Consider the following 26,485-nt stretch of genomic DNA (forward strand, 5'->3'; position numbering starts at 1 on the left):
TCACAAGCTACTATGATGTCGGTCCCGGCCTCGGCGGACGTCGGAAGCTGTTTCTTGGAGGTCTCGACTCAACGCTCGATAGTCAAGGAATGGAACAAGTCTGCCTGCAATAACTAACTGGACTCCATATTAACTTAAAAGACTTTCACTGTTATACTGGACTGCTGCCTACACAGCATGTAATCACCCATATGAGGATGGGTTCCCTGTTGAGTCTGGTTCCTCTCAAGGTTTCTTCCTGTTGCCTTCTCAGGGAGTTTTTCCTTGCCACTGTCGCCCTCGGCTTGCTCATCAGGGACAATCACATTATTATGACTCATACACATACACTGTTCATGTACTGTTCTTTGGTTGTGTAAAGCTGCTTTGTGACAATGTCAATTGTAAAAAGCGCTCTACAAATAAAATTGAATTGAATTGAATTATTTTATGCCACCTTACAGCTGTGGGATGAAGAAACTGATGAGCCAAGTGGTAGTGTGTAGTAAGCAGAATGGATATATACAGTGTTTAGTTTTTTTTTCTACAAATAAAAACTGCATTCTTTGTAGTCAAGCAAATATACATCAGGTGCTCTTTCCCTATTGCTGGTTCTGTGTTTGTGCTGAGGCCGGTGTTTCTCCAGCACAGCTAGTGTTAGCGTTGCTGTGGTGGTTGGCGTTGGTGTGAGTGCTCCTGCAAAATTTGATATTCTTGCAGTTAACCAAGAGAGTGGGCAGAACACTGTAGTGTAGGAGCCTAAAACCGATAGTCAGTCATAGACTGAAGAGATGGACGTCACAGCCTTTTGAAAAAACTCTCGAAAACCAAGTGTATTAGCCAGCATCCAAAATAGTTTACCACAAGCTTTGGGACCACAAGCTTTGGGACTCTATACTTACTCAGCTTCACAACTCTATACTTACTCAGCTTCACAACAGTAACATCAAACCACAAAATCCGGAATTAACATTTACATCCCATCACCATTCCACACATATAATATATAGAGTATTTAGTATATATAAAAATGTAACGTCCACTACATTTGGACGTCCAAATGTAACGTCCAATTGTAACGTACAATTTGTAATTGTACTTGGCAGAACAATTAAAGTCTCTGAATAGAACGTAAAAGAGTTTTTTAATCTGGCCAATTCAGTAGGTGAATATAATCCTTTTATTACTGATAGCAATGATAGACAGAATCATGACCATAAGACAAAGGCCAACTCTCTAAAGGATTAATTCAGCATTTTGGGTAATGCATTCATTCGCATTCAGAGAGTGGTTAGAGACTAAATAACATACAGACCATGAGTCACTGTCTTTATTTAGTCCTGTTCTTATCATTTACCAAAGAAAGTGCATATCATGCCGCCTTTAAGCTGTCTGATGACAAATTGTTGCCAGTAATAGCTACTTGTTTTAGCTTGGTGTACCAAATAACCTGGAATTCAATGTATAACATTAAACTCATGTTTATGCAGAAAGAGAGGTTTAAAGAAAGTGCTTGGACTTGTGACTACAGTCAGACTTGTAGATTGCATACTTGTCTGTGCACATGGTATCAATTGCATATTCATATTTGTCATATCATTTGTGACAGTGGCCATATTTATGTCATCGTGGTCTTTGTGAGTGTATTAACTAAGCTCTGTGAATTTGAAACTAAAGAAATATTTGCACTTACATTATACAACACACGCTGCGTGGATCAACAGGTTAGGGGTCCCCTAGACCTTTGCAGGATAAGCTTGTTTGGTAATCCATGCTGACTGCTGCAGAAATCACCAACAAGACCTAGAAACAGACACAGTTTGTCAACTGATACATCAAATTAACTTCTATATTGCTGTATTTTGCATTTTGCACATTCATTCTTAATTTATATTCTATGTATGACTGAATATTATATATAGTCTATATGATTCTTTTGTTGTATATCAGTGTTTGTTGTATGACAGTATCATAACTGGTTTTGCACCACATCACCACAACAAATGTCCTGCTAGAGAAAACCTACTTCGAGAAGCTGCATCTGATGTGTAGGTCTGACTGTTAATACCTTAACATTATATATGCTATTGTTAAACAAGATAAAAGATTATTTATTTCTTTAAAGAAATATACAAAAAGGGTTTATTGTTTGCTTGTTTTTCTCTGTCTGTCTCCTACAATGTGTAGAATGGTTGAGAACTCCCTGTAAGTTTATTGACCACAAACAAACAGCGCTGCATCTCCAGCTGCTGTGGGGAAGCACAGCTTCGGGTTCTTAGAAGTCACAGCCTCACACAATACACACAGAGCATTCAGGGTGCATTGTGGGTAAGGTTGCAGTTACAGTAAAAGAAAGCTAACTGCTATTTACTAGAAGTGATGTCACAGGAAGTGGCGTCACAGCTGTGGGCTGGAGGGAGGGCGGGGGTCTAAACGGCAGAAATACCCTGGCCCACCTGTCTGTCTGCAGAGGATCACAGTTTCTGAGCTTCAACACAACACTGAATAGCAGCAGTTATTAGCTGTAGTATATAAGTATTAAAATCTTTATATCAACCAGAAAAGTCTGTCCGCTGCTTCTGGCAACAGTAAAAACAGAGTGTTGGTCAACGTGGAGTCATCAAGTTTTACTTTTCTCTTTTTCATAGTTGTCTGTATTTTGAGCCTTTAAGCAATAGGGGAAAGTAAACTAGCACCGAAATTCATGTTCTTTTCTGTACTCTATAATGCTTATCACAGTTATAATAACTCTGCCAGTTAAAATAACTTCTGCATAACAAACATATGAAAAGTGTAACAGACACAACACACAGGTTAAGATCTAACCAGCTTCCAATCTGTGTGCTTTGCAATCATCAAAAAAGTGGTGTGGGCTTATCTCCTCATCATGTTTCAGAGGATTATGAGTTGTTAGGAGTTCCAAAGACACATTTCATTTCTACACATCTTATAGTTCAAGTTCACAGTGTAAGAGGAAACAGCATAGCATATATAAAAAGTATAAGGCCTATAAGGTTTAGTTGTACAGTAAGTTTTATGTATCAAGTCACGTTTTCTGCATGTCTGCGAGATTTAAACTGGACTAAGCCGGAGAGTGTCCATGCAGAACATGAACAATAAAATGACAATATCCAAAAAACATAAGTCTGTGCACCTACTGCCAGGAACCACATGTATGTACCATTCATTGCTATTGCTTGTTGTGAGGGGTCGCCATAAGTTTAGTAGTGCACGTGTGTAATCTCTCATTGTAAGCATATTCAATTGTAGTATGAAAAGAAATGTATAAGTTGGAGCAGAAACCCAAGAGGGATCAATGCACTGGTCTTTACTTCGCTACTCAATGGACCCAAACCATAGATGTGTTAAACAGAATAATCAACAGAACAGGGACAATAAATTACTACAAAAGTGACACATAGGCTGACAAGCTTTTTATTCTTCCAGATTCCAACTACACAAATTTGTCAGTGGGACATTAACACATTTTTATAGCCATGTTTTGTGGTCTCTGCCATTTTGTTTTTTTTTTTTGTTCCTTTTAGCTCCCCACAAATGAGTTGGGAATAAAATTATCCTACAGCTCTTTTAGACTTTAGATTTGTGATTTTCAGAAAATAGTATAGACTCTTTTTTAGGGCTTGGGGCTGTAAGGGCCGATGTGTGTCACGTGATAAATGCAGAAACAACACCCAATCAGACAAAGTGACGTGTGGAATAACCCAAGGATAAATCCTCTGGCTTCATGCACATTAATAAAAACACCTTAAATTAGCTATCACAGTATGCATACAACATTTGCATGTATCTAGCTGTGTAATCAAGCCAATATTGACCTGTGGATTGCAGGTAGTGACCAATCTCTTTCTTGAGCATATTTTTGACCATATTACAAGATCTTTAACTATTAATAATGACGTACTTTATTGATCTCCCAGGGGAAATTGTTGTTTAGACCTCTGCAGCAGAGGTGCACAGCGATACTATAGGGTGTCGATGTGTCGAAGGACACCTCGATATGTACCCAGGAGGAACTGGGAGTTGAACTACTGTCCCTGGGCTTTATAGACGACTGCTCTACCAACATGTCACCCCAAATGAGCAGATTTACCTGTTTTTGTATAAATGTAGATTTTTAGATTTCTACTTTTTGTACACTACAATTTTGCAACTTTTAGTTGTTAGCTTTGAAGACAAACGTGTCAAGAATAAATTGAATAAACACTTATTAGACCCAAATGTGATCTTTTCTGAAAACAATAAGAAGAATCAAGACAAAACAACAAATCTGAAATGCACATCATTGTTTTATTAAAACGCCAATTAATAAATACATAATAAATAATCAAAAGTGACATAAATAAATATAAAAATAAATTAGAAATTACATTGCATTCAGTAAAATACAAAAATCCCTGAAGAATATAGTTTTACTACAGATTCACAGAGTATTTTAGTACATTAAGGTACATCAGTGTTAAAGTCTGATGTACTTTGTACTGTAAACATCATCATTTCTCTTAAGCAATACAGTGGTGGTGACGACGATTGCACAATTCGTCATTACAATCTAGTATTTTTTTGCCACTGATAAAACATGATTTATTCATTCAATCAAATGCAAAACTACTTTCGAGTAAACATGTTATATTTTTGTTATAATATATATGTGAAAAACCCACAAAAGGCATTTCATAGGTGAATTGTATTGTATGGGAATTTAACATGTAATATTGTATATCTGTATATGTGTATATTTCAATTTGATTAATTCACTTTTTTTTGTTTTTCTGTAAAAACAATACGGTAGAAACATGCATATCTTTGACATTTCACATGTGAACTACTGTAAATACAATAGCTCATATGTGAAAACATAAATGTCGCATGCCACTTTACAACTGGCCAGGATTTCAACTTTCTCACCACTGTGCAATCAGAGTGCATCGAAGAGTTTAAGAATTAAAAATACTATATATGTAATTTACAATAAAAATAAATATAATTAGCTTAGTCTCAAACCTGATCTGCTTAATAATAAATATTATTGCTAAATAGTTGAATTTCTGAGCATTAAATCATCTGCAATCAGGTGACACTGATTAGATAATCAAACCACTAAACTACTTTCAAGTATCATACCCTATTTAAATTTTACAAAACAAACAATATTTTATTACACTAAAGCTACTGTCATCTATGAACATCAATATCTATGAAACATTATAACATAACATAATATAACATTATAATCTCTTAAATAGTAAAAAAATAATTTAAACAGTCACTTTGGTTTGTCTGGATGTTCTTGGTCCTGTAATGATATTTTAACTAGCATAGTTTTTGCCTTTGAGCTTGTTGCCGTCTCAGTTGGCGTTGTTCTGCTTCCTCGTGTTTCAGGCTCTCTGATGAGCTTTGAGCTTCCGTGCTTGCCGCCGTCTTCGTCTTCTCCGCATCTGGATCTCAGACAATGAGCTTGCTTCTTCATACAGCCACGGCAGCTCCCACAATGCTTTGCTCTGGACAACAGCATTATTCATCTTGAGGAAGCAGAAAGAAGAAGAGAAATTGTACATTAACTCTACAGTATCCAACAGCAACAGTTGTCACAGTAACAGCTTATGGAGGCTTCACATAGTCTTGGTGGGACTTCCAAAAAGGCTTCTGGAGGATTTAAATGACTAACTTTAAGCTTTACATAAACCTTATATGAGGGAAATCAGCAGCCTTAGTTTAAGCTCTAAGTTAACCCTTCGTAAATCTTGCACAAAGCTGGAATAAGCTTTACTTTAAGCTGTTACTAGCTGTGTTAGTCCAAGAACCATGCTTTAAACCCTCTGTAAGACATAAACCTGCTTTCGACCTCACCTCTAAACTCAACACCAACATTCCTTACACCATGGTCAAAATCTGCTCTAAGCCTTACACAGACCTTTAATAAGCTCTAATTAAAACGCTGCATGAGGTCTCTACTTAGGCCTAACTACAAAGAATCTCAAAATTCACCTCACCTACCACAAGCCTTACCTCAATCCATAAACCTACCTTTTAGAAACCTGTACCTCTGTGAAAAGCCAATTATAAACCTCCCTTAAGCCTTTGTTAAATCTACAACAGTCAGGCTGTGGGCTATGTCTCTCTACCTGGACGTGTTTTAGGGAATGCAGTCCCTGCATAAGCTTCTCCAAGTCCTGGTAGTTGTGTTTCCTCAGTTTCTGGACCATTTCCAGTATGTCGCTCAGCCCCTTTCTGACATCTCCACCTGCTTCCGATCTGGCCCCATTGGCAGTGCCGGGGGCTGGAATGACATCTGAGGCAGGACGGTCTTTGCTCCCAGTCGTCTGAGGACTTGGGGTGGGCAGCTCTTCCAACATCTTGCTAAGCAGCTTCTCATATGTCTCCAAAACACCACCCATAAACACCCTCTTTACCTGAGTAAAGGAAACACAAAGGCAAGTTGTTACATTTAGTTTCTGTTGACGCCAAAATTTAACTCTGTGAAAGCAAATCTTTGAATAGAAAAAGGAATAAAAGAAAGACAATTAAGTCAAAACCTGATGGTATGGTATTTAAATGAAAGACAAACTGCTCTTCTCTATTTTGATAAACTGGTACAAGTCACGAGGTGCTGAACCATTGACAAAGTGGAAAAATTCTGTGGTTTCCCACATAGGAGTTAATATAAGCGTAGAGTAGGCCTTAGAGAGGAAGGCTACTCAGTGACTGTGAAACATGAATCACACACTCTAGCGTTGCTCAATGCTAGACGAGGTCTAAAACTCATTTGAATGCAATAACTTAGGGGTGAGAGGTCAAGGTCAGATCATCTTATCCATTAATCCAAATCTCAAATTTAATTGGAATGTGCCAATATTGTTAAACCCTCTCCTGAATTTTAGAAGTTACAAAAATGTTTTATGATACACCTGATTAAACTGTTTTAATACATTTAAGTGGAATTTGGAAAATGATGTAATCCTCCATGTGATCTGAAACACGAAAAACGTGGTTTTCACCGGGAAGCAACAGTTTGATATTCAGTCTACATGGCAGACTGTGGGTGGTTGGTAGCAGAAAGTGATGTTTCCCCTCAGATGAGTTAGAGGAGGGATCTGAAGTGGAACAAATTAAAAAATGTTTAAATAAAACTCCTGTTCCTGTAGTGTTGGGTTGAGGGGAAAAACAAAATGGGAAAATCCAAAGAAGTATGTGTGGTGAGTGGGCTTCAAGTAGGTGCAAAATGCAAATTTCTCTATGTATGCTCCTATCTCTGCATACCACCCCTTAGGCTTATGTCTACTCAGTTCAATTACTGGCTTTATATAGTCATTATATAATAATCTGTTTGACAGTGGATGGACTTGATCAGGAAACAAGTTTAAATTGGCATTCCAGTTTAAAATCCTCAGATTTAAATCTGAATTATATCCTATTTATTTAGTTTACTTCTATATCGTCAAGTCTCCAGCATGGACCAGTGACCAGTGAAACCTGCAGTCATTGGTAGCCTAACCTAGATTACAATGCATGCCCTTGAATCTTATCTTAGTTGAGTATTATCTTCACATCAAACAATCAAGTGAAACACTGTAGGATATAACAAAGATCCTTAGGTTAATATTTGAGTTGGAGCCTAGTACTCAGACCATGAACTGCTTTTGCATCATAATTGCTGAAGAGTGAAAGTTTCATTTAGAGTCTGAGAATAGATGCACAAAGGCTGCATAATGCAAAATCAGCAGGACAAAACCCACAAAAACCTCAATGTAAACTCCAAAGCACTACAGAATGTGTTAAGTGACAGGTTGAAACCAAGGAAAACAAGCCAACTGCTGACTCAGTGACTAGACATTAGATAAAGATGGTGGAGCTCAACAGAAGTGCATGAAAAGGATCTTTAAAGCAGCCATGTGTATATAATGAACTCTGAATTAACACTCCCTTTTTATGAAATGCTAGAAATGCTATGTTATCTATATCTTTTCAGACATTAAATATCCCAAATCACCTCAAAGAGCCTGAATCTATGATACTGCAGTCCTTTTTAAACTGTCTTTCCTATGCTGAGTGCAGACAACAACCTAATTTTACACATGAAAGATAGTGTTGGCAAATAAGCTTCTTGTAGCTATAATACATAGCATTCTTTTTAAGAGTTGCACAACAACACTAATGCTACAATGATTTGTGCACTACATAAGGAGCTGGACTCGAGACTCGAAGAAAAGTCTAGCTTAGCACATTGACTGGAAAACAGCTAGGCTGGCTTTAAAGTCCAAAAACAATAAACCAAATCAGACAAAAGTCTGTGACTGTAAACGTGGTATGTAGCAATTTGTTCTACAGCTGAAGAAACTACATAGAAGTACTGGGAAGATGCTTCGAAGTGCTAGTGTCAAGAAATACTTCCAGTTTGAAACTCTGCCTGAAACCACAAAATTTGAATTTTACATTGTGTAAAGATTGAATAGATAAGAGACCACACGATACCAATTCATCAGCTTTTGACGTGCTGGTAGGTTCATCTTGGCACAAAGAAAGGCTAGCCGCTTCTTATTGCTTCCAGACTTTATGCTAAGCAGACTAACTGCTTCCAAACATTAGCTCGAAATTATCACATAGACATGAAACATAATCAGGACTACGAATTTCCTGCAGAACCATTATTCTAAGATTACGGTTGAATTTTGGATTTGCGAGCAGTTTGAGACAATGGGGTGCCTGACCAGCATAATTTGGAGCAAACTTCGTTTCTAATGCAGATCTGCAGAATCGAACCTGTTAAAGGATCAACTTGACTTTTATTTACCTGCATGTTGCCATCCAGTGGTTCTCTGGAAAACACTGGCTTCCCATTAAATCTCTCTTTAGGTGAAATTTTCTGCAAAAGAGATAAAGAAACAATTGTTTCTCAGGTCACATTTAGTTTAAATCAACTCTTTTTTCTTTTAAAGCATAATGCAAGCATTTAGTTAAGGAATAAGCCAATAAATACAGATTCTGTAAACTTCGCAATGCTGCTTGGAACATAATCAGACATAAAATGTTAAATAACAGTATTTAATTAATGAGGTTCTGTACAGGTCATCAGTACATTATCCAATAGAAAATAAACAATCAATATACATAAGCTACAACTGAAAATAATCACATTAATGCATTAACTCTTTGATGCTGCATTCAAAGACAGTGTGGAATGTAGGATTAATATGTTGTATTATTAGTAACTTATTAAAAGACAATCAAATATGTGAAAAGACAATGTAAATGTTGACCTTTCTGCAAGCTGCCCTTTTTAATATACTCAAAAGCAGTCAATGTAATGCAATTTCTTACATTGCATTTATATTTCCTGGACATAAACAGTTTTTTGTTGGTGCATTCAAGGATCAGATATCTATTATTGGATCATCTGTTGCAAAGCAATTCGTGAAATAGCTCGGTTGTCTTAACATAAACAGAAAATATAAAAAATGAATGCTAATAGGGTTGTGTTTTGTATTAAAATGAATATTAAGCAGCCAATGTTCAAATATCCTGAGTAAGAATGCCACTGAATACAGCATTAAAGACGGTGACTCTGTTGTCCTCTGCGTTACTTAACAACAGTCTAACCTACCAAATGAAGTTTTTGCGCATGTGTGGTTGTGGTGAGAGCATCAGAGTGAGAAAGCAACAGTAGGAGGAAACAGTAAGCGAGCATCTGTATTTGTACTTCTACAAAGACTGATACTACACAAGCATTAGCAGTGCTACGAGAAGTAGTATTGATAGTACTCACATAGTGCTGCAGTAGGTTCTGGATGGTTCTGTTCATCTTTGCAGGGATGTGAAACCCGCTGACCTGACACACAGACAGCCAGAGGGACAGACAAACCACTGCCCTTGCCGTTGCAACCTTCATATCACCACTTGCTAATGTTACACTCCGTCCACTTGACTCGACGGTTCGATTCCCAAGCTTGTCAGGTCCCGATATGAATGCTGGTTTTCAATCCTTCTCGGAGCGAGGCAGAAAACGAAGGACAGCCAAGTAAAAACTGGTGTAACAGATGATCAGTTGGTTTGACTGAATGCCTGACAGTTGTGTCTCTTGCCTGAACCTGGCTCAAACTGTTTGACTTGTCATGAAAGCTTTTATTTATAACTCAGGGCAAAGGCGCAGAGAGACAGAGGAGAGAGAGAGGGTGATGCAGTCATGATCTAGGTGTGAAAACTGTGGTTGTGCAGTTTCCTTTAAATCACCAAACTTCATAGAACTGGGTGAGGGGTCTCCCACTCATGCATGTAAAACACAAATCATCAGCTCATTGCTAAAATTCACGAAAACCTAAGATTTTCTTTTAATGGCTTTACTGGTCATACTGGAAATTCAATGATTTCTGACAGAGGCCTGCACTTGCATGCAACTCTGCAGAAAGTACTAAGGTTTAAACAGATGCCAATGGAAAGCGCGGTACCTGGAACGCTTAGGCTGCAGCCTGCGTCGGAAATCATTTGATCCAACAGAACAGTAATGGAAACCATTACAAAAGCTGAGCAATCTTTTGCACCTATTGTTTCACTAGGAACTCTGAAGATTTCCGATAATTCGTATCTAAACAGGAGTATGATAAAGTTTCTGGGGGACGACAAACGCTGTCAGCTCAATAGTTTCCCCTAAAAATGAAAATCTTTATAAAAAACATCCTTACAAGGAAGGATTTAAATCTTCAGGTTCCATTTTTATTCTAATGTTCAGTAGTTTCCTCGCTGCACGACTCTTTTATTTTTAGTATTTTATACCCACAGTGGATGAAATCACTATGGAAGACAAAGAGACAGACCAACAGATAATGATCTATGTGGGGTTTGTATTCAGAAAATAAAAGCAAACTACTTGGACCGCAAGTGAAAAAGTTGAAGTATCGCTGGATCATGTTACCTACTGATAACAACCAGCAGAGTGATGCAGCATTAGAAGTAATGTGGGCATTAAGCTGAACCATTCTTGTGAAGAGGAAGCTGAGCCAGAGGGCAAATCATTTACCAGTCAATCTATGTGGCAAACCTCATCTATGCTAAACAGACCATGAACATACGTGGGCGAAATAGGGTTCCTCCATACGGTGGCCAGACTCGGACGAAGTACTAACTTAGGACATGTGAAGGGACCTGGGAGTAGAGTCACCTCTGATTCTCAGATCAGTGGATGGATTCTCCATCTGGCCTACGAGCACCTTGCACCACCTTGCATCCTCCAGTAAAAGCCAGAAAATGTGGCTAGGCAGAGGGCATCAAGACTACTTGGTGGCTCAAACCACCACAAACCGACCCCAGATAAACGGCAATTAATAGATAAATAAAACCAGTTTAGCACTGATCGGTTCTATTCTACTACATTTAATGCTGAATGCTTCTTTCACTTTTAATCTAAATGATCTAATTATATTTTTCAACCGTTGACTTGTGCATCTTCAAATTAAGCTAAATATGTTCTTTTTATTTAGGGTTATGATACACTTATATTATAATACTTAAATTTTAAATACTAAAGGATGAAAAGTAATTTAAAAAAATGCACCAGCTAATGGAGCTGATATTCTTGCTGCACCTGACTTTATCTACTCTCAGTGACACGGCTGACATGTCTGATCAGGGTCTGTGCAGGAATTCTATTTATCATGGCTCAGAAGCTGCTTTCCTGTGATATTTTGTATGCATGTATACACATTTACATATAATGTTAGATAAATTATAAAAATTACATTTAATTCTTTTGCAAAAGCAGCAATAGCACGGTGAGGGGAAAGTGCAGCAAAACAAAGCTACCGTCAGAAAGTTTGCTAAACACGTTCTGATAGCTCTGGTTAGTATGGTTAGCCAGCTAAAAGCTGACATGACTCTTCTGAGTTTAATGTGGTATTCACTAAAAGGTTTGAAACAGAAACATAAACAGCTATTGGCAGAGCTCTGGAAGACAGCTGCCAGCCACGCATGTCATTGGCAAGCTGTGTGATAAACATAACAATGTCCACATTTGTGTTAAGGAGGAAAATAAACTGGACAAATAATCCTAAGAACACCTGCCCATCCATCTACGTTACTCACAACACATTAACATGACACATTACTCGGTTACTTGGAGATTTTGTAAAAACACAGATGTTGAAACTGATACAATTAAATAACAGCATCAGAAATAACTCAAAGATTTACATTTACATTTAGTCATGTGGCAGATGCTTTAATCCAAAGCGACTTACAAGTGAGGTACAAGGCAAAGGCAGGGTGAGTGTAAGGAGGTTTTGCCTAAGGACCCCTACTGGAGGGGGGCCACAGCCGGGATTCAAACCCCAGTCTCCCGCACAGAGACCTCATCACATTCCAGCCACAAAGATTTTAGATGAACAGTTGGGATAGTTAGCTGAAAGTAATTAATAGAAAGCTATAATAGGTTAATGTAATTAAACAGTATTGATAACTGAGAGTAATAAATAAACAGCTGTAATAACCAGTTAAAAGTCCGGATCATTTGCTGAAGGTAAAGCTAGGTAAAACCTAGCATGATGAAATAATAGGAAGAGTTTCGGTAATGAATAAACCAGTAATAGCACAAAGTAACTGATTCTGTTTATAATTGAGGAATAAACAAGTAAAATTGATGAATGCAGAAATAGTTTTAGTAACAGATTCCACCAATAGGCTAAAAATAATAAAACTGCTCTATTTTTATGAAAGAAATTAAACATGGGATATATTAAACAAAAGAAAAACTGCATTAACTGCACATTACAAATTAAATTATGGTAAACTCTCATAATTTAAAGAATATTAAAGGGCGTGACAATTGAGATGAGGGCAGGAAATAAGGTCCTGATGCAAATACTGGGTGGGTGTGAGGTGTTTCTAGTAAGTAGTTAGTTAAAAGGAAATTGAAAAAAGTACGCAGCTTTTCTTGTCAGCTTCACAGACCTATTTATATATTTACACATTCCCTAGACCTTTGGCCTAATGTAATGACAAATGAACGGCTAACACCCCCGACTACCTTTATCTAAATAAAATCCAATCAACTAACAACAAAACTGTCCTCACAATGATTACAGCAGAAAGGAGGTGGGAAAAAACCTACTGAAAGGTGAAAACTAAAGAAATTGAAACTGAAGGAGGACCCATGCTTCAGAGAAAAGGTCTTATAGTAAGTGTGATGCTGGAATGACAAACATCTGACCAAATAAAAAAGAGCAATGTGGTTCAAATGGGCTCTTTTTGAGCTTGTGATATTTTTATAGATAAATATTTTTTTGGTTCTGACAAGATTTAAACATAGAAGGTTCAATGTGATTCAAGCAATATGGTTGCAAAAAAAAAACAAAAAAACAAATTGCACAATAAAGAAAAAAAAAAAAAGAGCCACCTGTTCCAGAGTGATGGAGCATCAGGGTAAGGAGAGAGTCGGTGAAGTGATGCACCCATCATGTCTAGTGTCTACTGTACAAGCCTGTGGGGGCAGTGCTATGATCTGGGGCTGCTACAGTTGGTCAGGTCTAGGTTCAGCAACGTTAGGTGTCCAAAAAATGAGGTCAGCTGACTACCTGAATATACTGAATGACCAGGTTATTAATCAGTGGGTTTTTTATTTCCTGATGTCACAGACATATTCCAAAATGATACCACAAGGATTCATCAGGCTCAAATTGTGAAAGAGTGGTTCAGGGAGCAGGAAACATCATTTTCACACATGGATTGTCCACCACAGAGTCCAGACCTTAACCCCATTGAGAATCTTTGGGATGTGCTGGAGAAGACTGAGAGCAGCATCCGACTCTCCCATCATCAATTCTTCTTGGAGACAAATGAATGCAACTTTTGACGGAATAAATGTTGTGACATTGCAGAAGCTTATTGAAACGATGCCACGGCAAATGCGTACCATCAAAGCTAAAGGTGGTCAAACGATCTATTAGAGTGTGTGACTTTGTGGGTGGCTGTGGCTCAATAGGTAGAGCAGTTGTCTGCCAATCATAGGATTGGTGGTTTGATTCCCAGCTGTCATGTCACATGGCAAAGTGTCCTTGGGCAACATGCTGAACCCTAAGTTGCGGGTAGTTGCACCGGGGGCAACTGCCATCAGTGTGTGGGGGTGTGTATGAATGGGTGAATGAGATGCAGTGTAAAGCGCTTTGAAAACCAGTTAAGTAGAAAAGCACTATATAAGTGCAGAACATTTACCATTTACTTTTGTTGGACCAGCAGTCTATTTCAATAGAGGCACTGAAATCAGCAGATTTTCTCACCAAGTAAAGTGAGTCTGCTAAAATTCTGCACAAAAACTCGATTAACTCTGCATAATCCACAAATTCTTACAAATCTACAATGTGTGAAAAATCTGTTGGAATTTATATTTATTTTACGTAGCGATAAGCTGGAAACAAGCCACATGACACTATAAAATGTACATTGAAGTTGTAGAAAACCTTGAGTTTTATCCACTGCAACACACATTCAGATGTCACTCAAGTGGATTTCAATACAATGTCTTGTTCATCATTTTGCAGCCACTGTTCACCTTCTTACAGTTACAAGAAAAGGTAATGGCACAGTTTTCCTGGTTTTCTACATGAACTGATCATGAAATGTGATCAGAGCTTCACCAAAGTTACAAATATCAATATTTATCAACCACGCCTATTAAACACGCAGAGTGATGGTGGAGAAAGTAAGTGAAACAGTCTTGAAAAACTTCATTGTGGTCCAGGTTCAGAGGCGGCAAAGTAGACCCAAATCACAACCTTCCCTCCATCACATTGGGATGATGTTCAAGTTGTTTTATTCATTTATTATTGTAATTGTTTTATTATAAGTGTCAAAAGTTAAATATATATTCTAAGCAATGAGGGGCTATCAAAGTGTCAATTCATGGTAGGACAGAAACCTTCTAAGGGGCAGAGCATGGCAGTTTTACCTTCTTTGAAACAAGGTGTGCTGTGAACATGCAAATATCTGCATGGAAAAATTAGCATTTGTGCTTTTGAGTGTTCACACCGCTTGTGTTGAATTTGTACTGGTAAGTTCCAGTAGCAACACTGGACAACCAAACATTTAGACAACCAAAGAACTGGCTACAGAGTGGCAGCCAAGAACTGCGTGAATCAGGGGCAGAGGACTGGATTATCGTGAACAATAAGATCGACTAATGTTGGTGTAAGGATAAAAATCATTGTGTCATTTATTCTATATGTTTAACCGCAGTGTGACTGATGAAAAACAGTTGATGCCGACGTTAGCTTTTCTAAAGGAACAAATCAAACTATGCCTCAAATAACAGATAACTGTATGCACCTGTCCTGTCTGCCAAACCTCTTTTTTCCACTCTATCACCCTTTTTCACTATTTCAACATTGCTACAGGAATACAGATGGTAAATAAAACAACCTCTTACATTTGACCTTGGTAAAACTGGGTGCCAGAGTTGTAGCTGAGCTCAGAGAAGCAGAAATGCATGAAACAGGAAGGCAGACAGGTAGATTTTGGTGTTGACATTCAGGTGTCAAAGACATACGCGCACAACATGGATATCCCCTCTTCACACAGAGGCACAAACACAGGAAGAGGTTTCACAGGTGATGTTTGCTTCTGTTTTGAGGAATTTACAGCAGCTTCTTTTCAAATACCAGCCAAATCTTTAACGATCTTTTAATCTTTGAATTTCTGCTGATGTTTTACTGAAGCTCTGCAGGACTCCCATTTCTTCTAAATGATCACCTACTTTCTTTTTCATTTTGATTATGAACTATGGTCATGTCAGTTATTTTAAGTGTAAGTTATCATTAACTTATTATCTTTGTTGATCTAGCAAAACTATTTCCATAGTCTTTCTTTTCAGTTTTCTTTTATACTTACTCACAACAAAGAAATATAAAATTAGCATTGCAAGACATGAGTACATTTGCTAATAATAATACCAGGTAACCATGGTAATAAAACTCAATCAAAAATAAACTGAATAATGAACTGTGCTGGGGCTGTCTTGGTGTTGGTTTGCCATTACATAAAACCAGTTAGCCAGTAAAATATAATTGGAGAAGTACAGTTGAAAGAACAGAAGCCCCCCCTTTACATTTTGCATAATAATTCTATTTCTGCTCATTACTGTGTATGTTTCTGGCCACAACACCCATAAATGACAAAGTCAAAACATTTATTTAAATTGCAGTTGATTAAAAATGAAAAACTGTAATCTCTCAATTAAGAAGTGTTCTTTGCTATTGTGGTCATGTTGGTGCTACTACGACTACTGCGACCTGAACGCACCGCTCGGCCATCCTGATCTAAGATCTTGGGGCCAACGCAGGGCTCAAACCCACAACCCTGAGATTAAGAGTGTCATATGTTAAGACATCTGATACATCCAGGTTATTTGAAAACAATGTTTAAATAATTCAAATCTGGTTTGTCAGAACATTACTTACAACTTGCTTTCTCAGCCTGTCAACCTGCACTTTGCTGCTGTTTATTTGTGCTTGTGGATTTTAGATGTCACCAATTACAGGCACATAGCTAAAGTGGTATGGCCTTTTGATAGCAGCGCTCAAAGTCAGCCATTACAGATGGTACCTGTCGGTATCATATGTACCTGTCTGATGTGTCTCCTGATGTTCATCAGGCGCTCCCTCCCTCTCTGGTCCGGAGCCTGGTGGTTGCATCTCATCTTAAATTGAATTATGAAAATCAAAATTAAGAAAAACACTGTCTACAGCACATTAGGCTACTACTATTTAACAATAAACAATGTGAATCATTTCTTCACTGAATTTTCAATCAAGTAAAGTAGATGAATTTTCTGTGATATGTTGCTGACAGTGGCTTAATAATACTGTGTACAGATATATTACACAGTGCATTATTAATTGATTGAAACGTTTTTAATAACCTATTTTAAAATTTGAAGCTTTAGAGAAAATAATTATTCACATTAACTTTAGTACACAGAAAATGTTGTTTTACATTTCTATCACGATGCTTCACCTGTTTGAATCCAGCTCTGCCATCAGCTCCTGTCTCCACCTTTAGAAAGACATTAACCTGCTGTGAGAACAGAACATAATATAAACAAGTTGTTACCTCGTTTTTTAATAAAGGAGAACCATCAAAACCAGATGTTTGTTAGTTAGCTAGCTGCTCATGTCACAGGCTACAAATGAGCTAACGCCCAGGTTACGTCTGTAAATATCACTAGCTAACACTGATGTTAACATGTTTGAAGCTAACGTTAGCTTGCTATATGACATAAATGTCAAATGCTTTGTAAAAAAAAAAAAAAAGAGGAGAAGGTCCACGCTAGGTTGCGATAAAATAAAAACAAAAGCGTGAGTTTCTTTAAGAAAGAGCTGAAGAAGCTAAAGAAAGCTAACAGCTGACCATCTGTTAGCCACGTAGCTAGCTAGCGCTAACTGCTATCACCTAGCTAGCATAATTAAAGTGAGTTTTACGTGACGTGTCTCAAAAGTGACAAGGTTCATATTACTAGAAAATATATGTAGAGATTTTTATGTAATTTGTTTACTATCCTGATGTTTATATTATTATTTCTACAACATCAAATACTCACCTGTAGAGACGCACACCTGTCACATGACTGGGGTCAAAGGGCACCGGCACTGCGTCGCTTATTTATTTATTTATTTATTTTATTATTTTTTTCTTTTTCACATATTTTTCATCTCATCTTATTTTATCTTATCTCATCTTATTTTATTTTATCTCATCTCATTTTATCTTATCTCATCTTATTTTATTTTATCTCATCTTATTTCCCCCCTTTATTATTCATCTATATTTTATCTCATCTTATTTTATTTTCTCAGTATTTATCATCATCTTATTTTATCTCATCTCTTCTTATCTTATCTCATCTTATTTTATCTTATCTCATCTTATTTTATTTTATCTCATCTCATTTTATTTTATCTCATCTCTTCTTATCTCATCTCATTTTATTTTATCTCATCTCTTCTTATCTCATCTCATCTCATCTCATCTCATTTTTATTTTTATCACATGAAAATAAACTACATAGTTTTGAAACCTTTATAACAGCCACATTTTAGAGGTAAACATAATAAACTAAACATTAATTAGGTCTAGATTTATGTACAGAAATGACTTCACTTGACTTCACTTGGTCCAAAACACCATTTCTTGCAGCACAGGACAGGACTTCATGTTGAGTCAAAGAGAGAGAATGAACTGATATTTCCAACCCTCACACTGTCCGCGTTGAGCCATCAGGTAGATGATTCAGTTTTTCTAAACTTTGGCGAAACCTGGACGTTTTTCTTCATAAGACGTCATCTTTTCTCACCTTTGAGCAACAAAAGTCCCACTTTCTGAATTAGTGAGAGGGGAGGCCCCTTTACCACCACACCTGACTCAAAATCTGTGTTAAAAAGTGAGAGGATAAGAGAATTACAAGCATATGAGTTCATTTCAATTGAAATGAAATGAAAGTGATTCCTGGTCACTAATATTTATTTCATATTTCAGTGTTGTTGAGATCAAGCCTTTATTTTTCCAATTGTAATGGAATATGTATTATTTAAATGTAACTGAAGGTGCTGAACGCTCTAATATTATCTATTTATATATTTACTGTGACTTTACGAACTCTTTACGTACTGTTTGTCAGAGACAGGAAGCGTCTTATTAAAAATATATTCTTTAAATAATAAAGCATTCTAGTGATCTTGCCACATGGCTCTGAAATATTAGGTCACATACTGTAGGTGTGGATGGTTTTGGGTCGGTGGTGCCGACGCATGACGCATAACAAGAGTTGTAACCAGTGGTTGGGTCTGAGTGTTTCCCTCCCTGCAGTGTTGTACAGTATTACACCATGAAGTGGAGGGGAAATCCCTCCGTGTGATTGGTGCAGGAGCTGGGGATCACTGTGATGTCACAGGAATAATACAACAGTATTTCCCCCAAGAGACGTGGTTGGTCGGTCTTTCTGTCTTTCCTTTTTCCTTTCATAAATGTGCAGCTCTCTCTTTTTTTTTTTTTATTCCTTTTGGTCCCACACGCAGCAGATACCACAGCAGCAGGAAAAGATGAGGTTTTTATTCACCCCAAATCATCATGGTGCCGTTTTGGTTACTTTTTATGACACACGTGGAGACATGCATGTATTCATGCTACATATCCCTCAGTGAGAGAAGATAGCTGCATTACAAACCACACGATGCAAACCCCATGAACAGAAGCTGAAATTAAAATTGAGATTAAGCTGTACCAACACGATGGAAAGACCAACACGTGGAGCACGAAATCAAAATGATGATGAAGACAAAAACGTATGTGTGAAGCACAGTGTTTGTATCATGTCATCAAAGCAGAGTGAGGATAGGAGTCCATACTAAACCAGTCCCAGGCTGATGTGAATGGGAACAAATATCTTAATGGAAGTTGTTTAAGAGCCATGAATGATGGAAGTGAAGTTTTGGCCACATACGATATATAGGGCAGTAATACAATTTTCACCATGCCCCCACAACAGATTAGAAAGGAAACAATTAAGATGTGCTTAAATGTCGACTGTCAGCTGTAATTTAAGGGTTCTATCATAAGTAATCTAATCGTATGAACTGTGAAGGAATTATAAATAAGAAGAAATAGAAATATCTGGAGTATGCCCCTCTCCCCATGTCTACACATTTGTTTGTCTTTTTGTCTTATTTCAGTTTTCGTAGTTAAACTAAGTCTGTTACTGTAAATCCATCATTATCATCATATTCTGGCAGTGCTCCAGATTACAATCAAAACCACAGCCTACATGAAACCTGTAGATCATTTGATGTGAACCGTGAGAAACTGTGCAGTAATCACATTTTAGAAAATCCTTGTCACCTCCGAAACCTCAAGTCTGGTGCCTGTTATTGCAATACATCTCTGAAGGTGTGTTTAGAAAGGGAAAATCAAGCTTTTAGTTGGTGCTGATTTCTACTTTTATTAAAACAAAATACAGTTTTAAAATCACAAAAATGAAAAATAAATTAAGATAAATTAATCATAAATAAAATGCATTAAATTATCACAAAAATAAATATAACTCAGTTAATTGGAGAACTGACTTGATAAATGACTTGGAGTAACCCCTTAAATAAAAATAAATAACTGTAATGAATGAACATGGAAGATGTCATCATGGAAACCTCATATGGCTTAACTCAGTTATAAATAAAAACACAAATGAGAAAAAAAATCAACTCAACTACTTTTTGCTAATGAGAGATAATTAGTCGTCATGGAAACCAATTTGCAGCACCTCATTAAGACAGGACTAGCGATGGGTTCCACAGCCGCGGAAGGCGACGACAGAAGCCGCCTGGTAGACCTCTTTGAACTGAGCCAGAGCCTTCTTCTGGTTCACGGGGTCGTCCACCTGGTGAGACAGAAAGGGTTAATTTTACAGAAGACACAGTGAAACACAGTCAAGAGGTGAAAATCAGGTTGGTTTGTTTAACTATGAAATTAAATAAAATTCTATTTAATTATGTTCTTTGGTCCTTGCAGTTTGATTTTTAGTTGTTTGGGTTTTTGTAACAACTAGGTGGCACTGTGGCCCCCCAGGTTACGCTTCAGGTGCAGGAGTAGGACAAACATGCACCAGAAGGAATAAGAATCTATATCTAGCACAGAAGACGCAGCAGGAGTCATGTCTGTGTTGTTTTTTTATGCTTGTTTACTGTTAATGCTTGAAACCTGGTTTAAAACTGCTTAGATTTCGTTTTTTTTTTATTAATATTGAATAGTTTCACTATCCGAGCTTTAAAATATTAAAATGACACAACGTGAGAAGAATTCACACCTCGGCTGATTAGACGCTCAGTATAAACACACATATGAAACTTGTGCATTCATGTGTCAGAAGGCTGGAAAGTTAGGAATCACACCATCTTGTTGTGGTGACATAAAAACTTAAGCTCAACACTTCAGGTGTGAGAAGGTCGACAAGGTGTTTGAAAGTTTTCTCTGCAAATAGAAGAAATATTTTGACTAAATATATTAATACAAACGTGGAATTAAACCAAGCTGGTAAAACTATAAACTACAGCTTCACTGTCCTCAGCTAAGATGAACTATTTGACAGTGCCCCCACAGTTTTTTCCTTTGAATCCAAACTACAGTTAAATCAGGCGTTGCTGTGCTAAGTTAATCATTCCAGCGTCTGTGAACTCTTGACTGATGCTGGTTTTGTTTCTATTATGTTTTATGAAGAAACGAACAGCGAGTGGGTGAAGTTTCCACTACAGTATGAGGCTGCAAAAGTTCTGCAGTTTTCTGTTTCCCTCACATCTGTTTATCTTACAACTATTTCAGTTTTAACTGTTACATAATCAGTCATCTAAAAGTTCTTTACTAAAACAACTAGAAACTTTCATTTTTATGAAACATATACAAGAAAACAGAATGAGACTAGTTTTAAAGGCAGATGAATCCACATTTGGAGCTGAAGTGACCATTAATGGCAGCTGGAGGTGTGTGTGGGATTAGTATATACGTTTTTATTTTTAAGGTTTAATTATTAAAATCAACATAGTCTACAAACATCTGCAAAACCAGCTTTTGATTTATCCTAAATGTTTACAAAGTTCTGCCTCATGCTCGAAACTTCCATTCTGCAGGAAATTTCTTTCACTGCTCTACACTGAAAGAGTCAACAGGTAAAACCTAACTGAGTTAAAGAAGTTGAACTTTTAAGTTCTGAAATCAGTTTCATGTCAAATGCGACACAGGTGTGTGTTACCTTTATTCTGTTCAGCTCTTTGAGAACTTCCTCATAGTTGGGGTTCTGGTGATGCACTTGGTTCAAACGACTCTTCAGATTCTCCATATCTTGCTGGAGCTTTGTCAGATCGGACTCCACCTGAGCCCTCGATGGTTCGGTCAGCTGGTCCAGCACAGTCGGGGTGTTGTCTTGATGCTCATGCTGCAGGATACTTGTGAAGATGTGAGAGTAGATATCCAGAGTGGCCTTCGTTAGTTGTATTTGTTCCTTTCTCTGTGAAGAAAAGGAAGAGGCTGAGTATATGATCCTGAAGGCATAAAACAGTATTTAAGTTTTGACAGAACAGCAACACAAAGTAGAACAGTGAGCTCAGTCTGTAGTCTGGACCTCATATAAATCAATGTTATGAGGACATCTTGCTAATTTAGGCACAATACTATGATAACACTTAGCATAATGGCAACTTTCATCAGTGAGCACTGCTGTTTCATGGTAATATTGGATTATCTTGATTTTTCAGGTATTTAATTCAGCGGATTAGTGAAAAACATCACATCTGATTATTTTTACAGTTTAAATTCCACAAAGTTTCTTCTAATGTATAAATACAGTGTATAAGCATTTGACTGTTAAAGGTTTCTGGTTTGAGTTTCGACAATCTATTATTGACTTGACCCATTCACATTTTCCAGCAACATTAATCATCAATGTGTTTTCATTTGAATTGAACTCCCTTGTCCGGATCATGAACTTGTGTCAGCCATACTGAACCCTTCAGTATATCTCACCAATTCAGACAGCACCAATGCTAACCTTGGTAGTGAAACAGAGTAGTAGAGTCGTACTGTATATACTGTGTTTCTGTGTTTTATTTACCTGGCAGGAGGTGCTGATGCTGCTGATGACAGGAGTGAAGAGATGACTTTTGCCGATCTTCGGCTCTTTCAGCTCCTACAACATACAAAAACATCATACGTCAATACTTAAATCTTAAATTTATCATTTATTTTGGTGCTGTTTACTTGTTATTGAGTAAAATGTAAGACATGATCCAAAAACATAACCTAAACCTGACTGAAGACTATTAGTGAAGTTGTGATGAGTTAACAGGCTGCAGGAAACTAAAATAAATGACCGATAACCGATGTCAACGATTCTCGAAGACGTCAGAACACAAGACGACAACTTGGTTGATTAACTAAATTATTATACCATGATCGTGAGAAAACATAGATGGTGGAACTCAGAAAAACCACAAGCAGACTAGTCAGTCAGTTTCACCTTTGCAAAACATTTTTAGAACCATACATCATAGTTCTAGTTCATTACAGTTGACATTAAGACGTGTATTCTGTGGTAATGACTTATTATCATGAGCAATAGGTGCAGTTTGTCAATTCATCCCTTTGTCAACAGTCAGTGGTTGGAAAATAAAGTTAAAACATCTAAATGAAAGCAAAAGCATTGTCACTACAGAGGATGTCAGTGATTTCAACCCAGTCATCTGTAGATGAGGCCTGGCAGTGAGGTAACGCACTTACATTAAACCTTTTAAAGTTTACTTTAGATATAAATAGAATAAAACCTTCAATCGCAGCTGAGAAAAAATCAACAGAGAAGTTTAAACTGATAAACACAAACATAAACTCACCAGCACATTTGCGATGGAGTCGTGGGTTTGTGTCACGTTGTCGAGGACATAATGGACCGGACTTCCAAAGACCGTCACAGCTCCCAGTAGAACCAGTAGACACGCTGAACCGTAGCACAAAGTCATGTTGGAACTTCAATCCAAACTATGTATACTGCACCGCGAAGAGAGTCTCTGAAAGGCTGAGGCAGCTAAGACTGTGGTGATGTTGTCTAGTCACTGATACTGATCTATTGACCTGTGGCTCTTTATATACATGATCTCAATCCCAGTCGCTGTCATTGTGCATATGTGTGCAGCGTTGTGGTCTGTGGGCTTTCAGCAGCAGTACCAGAAACAGCAGCATTGACAACAATTTTCCTTTAAAACACACTGTGCTGATGCTAAACACACACACACAGGAGACTCCCTGGTCACGTTTCCACGTACTTCCATCGACTGAACACATACACCACATACACATGAACAGGGTGAGGAGACTCCCTGGTCAGAGTGGTTTAACTGGAGGAAGACTAGTTACACAGAAATCTGTGTGTAGCCATGCACCCTGAGGCAACCCAAGGTAAACCAGTGGTGCCCGTAACATCAGTTGTTTCTGTGTGAATGAGTGGTTCAAAGAGTGCAGAAAACCTCATCTGAGCTTTATGAAACTATACACAACTGTAGTGTTTGCATTTTGTATGCAAGCTTGTGTGCATGTACAGTCGGTGTCTGCAGCTTCATTTTCAACAGTTCAAAAGTCTCCTGTTTTTACACTTAACAAATGGAAAAATCCCTGAAAACATTTTACACTAAAACACATTTAAAACCTGATTGTTTCAGCTTCAATGTTTATCAAATAACAAATGTGTGAATCTGAGGCTGGTTCAGCTTCAGTTCACAGCTCAAACTCAGTCTTTTAGCTGTGACGGACATAATTCACTATTTTGCAACATTTTTCTTAACAAATCATCAAATCCGCTCAAATAAACAGTCAGAGTGTTTCAAAGGTGTCTGCAGGATTTATTTTGGTACAGAAACTCAACTGTAGTGACGTGAACCTACAATGTTAATTAATTCAGAAATAATGGTCACACTGCACTTTGATTGAACTCCTTCATTAGCCTGTTTTGCAGCAGTAATAATACTCAAAATAAAGTGGCTACTGCTACATTCATAAAGACAACACTAGCTTTAAAGACAACACTAGTTTCTGTGGTAAAATGTTTTCCTTTGTATAAACCTAGAAACCTTTAACCTAGAAATAATGTAGGGTCACAGCCACAAGGGTGAACAAACTCAAACTGAGCATCGGCAAAGTTTTGTCCAGTTGTTCACCAAAGACGTCACATTTACATTTAGTCTTTTGTCAGATGTTTTTATCCGACTTACAAGTGAGGTACAAGGCTAAGGCAGGGTAACATGAGGAGGGTTTGCCTGAGGACCCCTACTAAAGGTAGACCCCAGCCCAGGTTCAAACCCAGTCTCCTGCACAGAGGCCTGGTCTGTGAGGTAAAACAGAGTGGTTCCTGTTTAAACTGCATTTTATACACTGCCAGTCAAACGTTCACACACACTGATGAACGTTTTTCCTGATAAGATAAATGTCTGCAGCTCTTTTCATCTTTTACATTCATAAACTTACATAAGCGGCTATAACTAGTATTAACAATTGCTGGAGACACTTTTAATAAAATTACCATCTGTATATTTTATTGTTTATCTCTAAATATTTATTAATGAATAGCAATAATCCGTATTTAATAAATACAGGATTAGTTTTATGAATTCAGATTTAAACATTTAAAACAGTTTTTAGTCCAATCAGTCCCCCGGCGAAAGAAAAAGTAATTGAACTATTGAATCACTATGTAAAAGTGTCTAAATACACGTCAACCACCAGACGAACCCCACCGTCTCTGACATCCCACCACGCTCAGTGACACTGTAAATGTAAATGATGGTGCTTGAAATAGTAAAAGTGTTTCTGTCAACTTGCCTTTTGTGTCTAGTATCTGAACATGTTTCACTTATCTGTGGTCCACAAGAGCGTCACAATGTCAAAAATGTCCTCTAGAGTCATTTCTTTACTACATATGTAATAAGAGGGGAAAGACGCAGCCCACCCGGTCGCTGTTATAAGAACGTCAGCCCACCGTCTACTTTCATTCTGAAAGTATGTGGCCCCTCAGAGCTGTGGTCTTAACGAGCTCTGTTTCTACAACATATACACAACATGTTAATCAGGCTAATTAGTTAGTTAATTCCTCCTTCGGTTAAACTGGACGTTACAGTTTCCAACTGTGTCCAGTCGTTGAGCTGAGCTCAGCAAAACACATTCAAATACTGTACAATTTTCAGGTACTACTAAGTTTTCTAGTGCTTCATACTTGGACTTCACTACAAATATCCACCTTTACTCACCCGTTACTTTCATATGATAAATGTAGTTATTTTATTAAAACCCACGTTTACTGAACCACATTATTCTGACAGCTGAACTTTTACATTAATAAGAACAAAATACAATAATGATTTATAACACGTTGAGAAAAAAACTCGTGTCTGTGTGGGTTTAAAAGATACATCACTTTACATCATATAATATACATGAACGTAATGCAGAATGTGTACGTTTACTTAGTTAACATTGTTAACACAGGACCTTTAACTATATTTCTCCACTGCAGTTTTCCCACTTGATCAATGATTCACACAGTTTCCCACGTCGTCCTAGTAAAGATAAAAGTTATAAAGCAGAAAAGCATCATGTCTTAAAGTGAAAGAAGAGTAAGGAGGAAATATTCTCCACAAACTGGAGAGAAGAAAACAGTGAGAACACACAGTTCAGATCACGTAGGTAGAACGTTTGTGGTCGATCTCATTAGAGCTGAGCTAATATCACCCAGAGCAAAAAAACAAAACAAAACACGATCACAACATTATCACATTCGCAACATGAAGACTGCAACAGCGCAGCAGTGATGACTCATCTGTCGCAACTTTCTATCAGCAGAGTGATCACAAAACACTTTCACAGTTTCACACTGTGACGAAGCTAATTCACGTACGACCACTTTTAAACAGTAGCTCAAAATATAGTTCAT

At 37.5% G+C, this 26,485-nt stretch overlaps 1 protein-coding gene and 1 long non-coding RNA gene across 2 annotated transcripts; both read right to left on the reverse strand.

Annotated features, from left to right (window-relative positions):
• Positions 1-1,670: 1,670 nt before the first annotated feature.
• Positions 1,671-17,053, reverse strand: LOC113163065. Its single transcript, XR_003298869.1, has 3 exons — positions 16,990-17,053; positions 16,598-16,672; positions 1,671-1,782 (listed from the first exon to the last, which is right to left on the reverse strand). It is a non-coding gene; the product is annotated as an uncharacterized LOC113163065 (long non-coding RNA).
• LOC113163064 (interferon gamma-like) lies at positions 4,304-10,079 on the reverse strand. The gene is made up of 4 exons (XM_026361384.1): positions 9,761-10,079; positions 8,789-8,860; positions 6,123-6,410; positions 4,304-5,519 (listed from the first exon to the last, which is right to left on the reverse strand). Exons 1-4 carry the CDS (start codon positions 9,881-9,883, stop codon positions 5,376-5,378), a joined length of 627 nt encoding a protein of 208 aa, XP_026217169.1. The 5' UTR covers positions 9,884-10,079; the 3' UTR covers positions 4,304-5,375.
• Positions 17,054-26,485: the final 9,432 nt, after the last annotated feature.

Source organism: Anabas testudineus, chromosome 23, assembly GCF_900324465.2.
Source record: "Anabas testudineus chromosome 23, fAnaTes1.2, whole genome shotgun sequence".
Lineage (NCBI taxonomy): Eukaryota > Metazoa > Chordata > Actinopteri > Anabantiformes > Anabantidae > Anabas > Anabas testudineus.

Excerpts from the sequence above, each read along its gene's own strand:
- LOC113163064 (XM_026361384.1), bottom strand. The coding sequence starts at position 9,883 with ATGAAGGTTGCAACGGCAAGGGCAGTGGTTTGTCTGTCCCTCTGGCTG. Across the intron at positions 8,861-9,760 it reads AGAACCTACTGCAGCACTAT|AAAATTTCACCTAAAGAGAG; the intron begins GTGAGTACTATC and ends TCTCTTTTGCAG. Across the intron at positions 5,520-6,122 it reads ATTCCCTAAAACACGTCCAG|ATGAATAATGCTGTTGTCCA; the intron begins GTAGAGAGACAT and ends TGCTTCCTCAAG.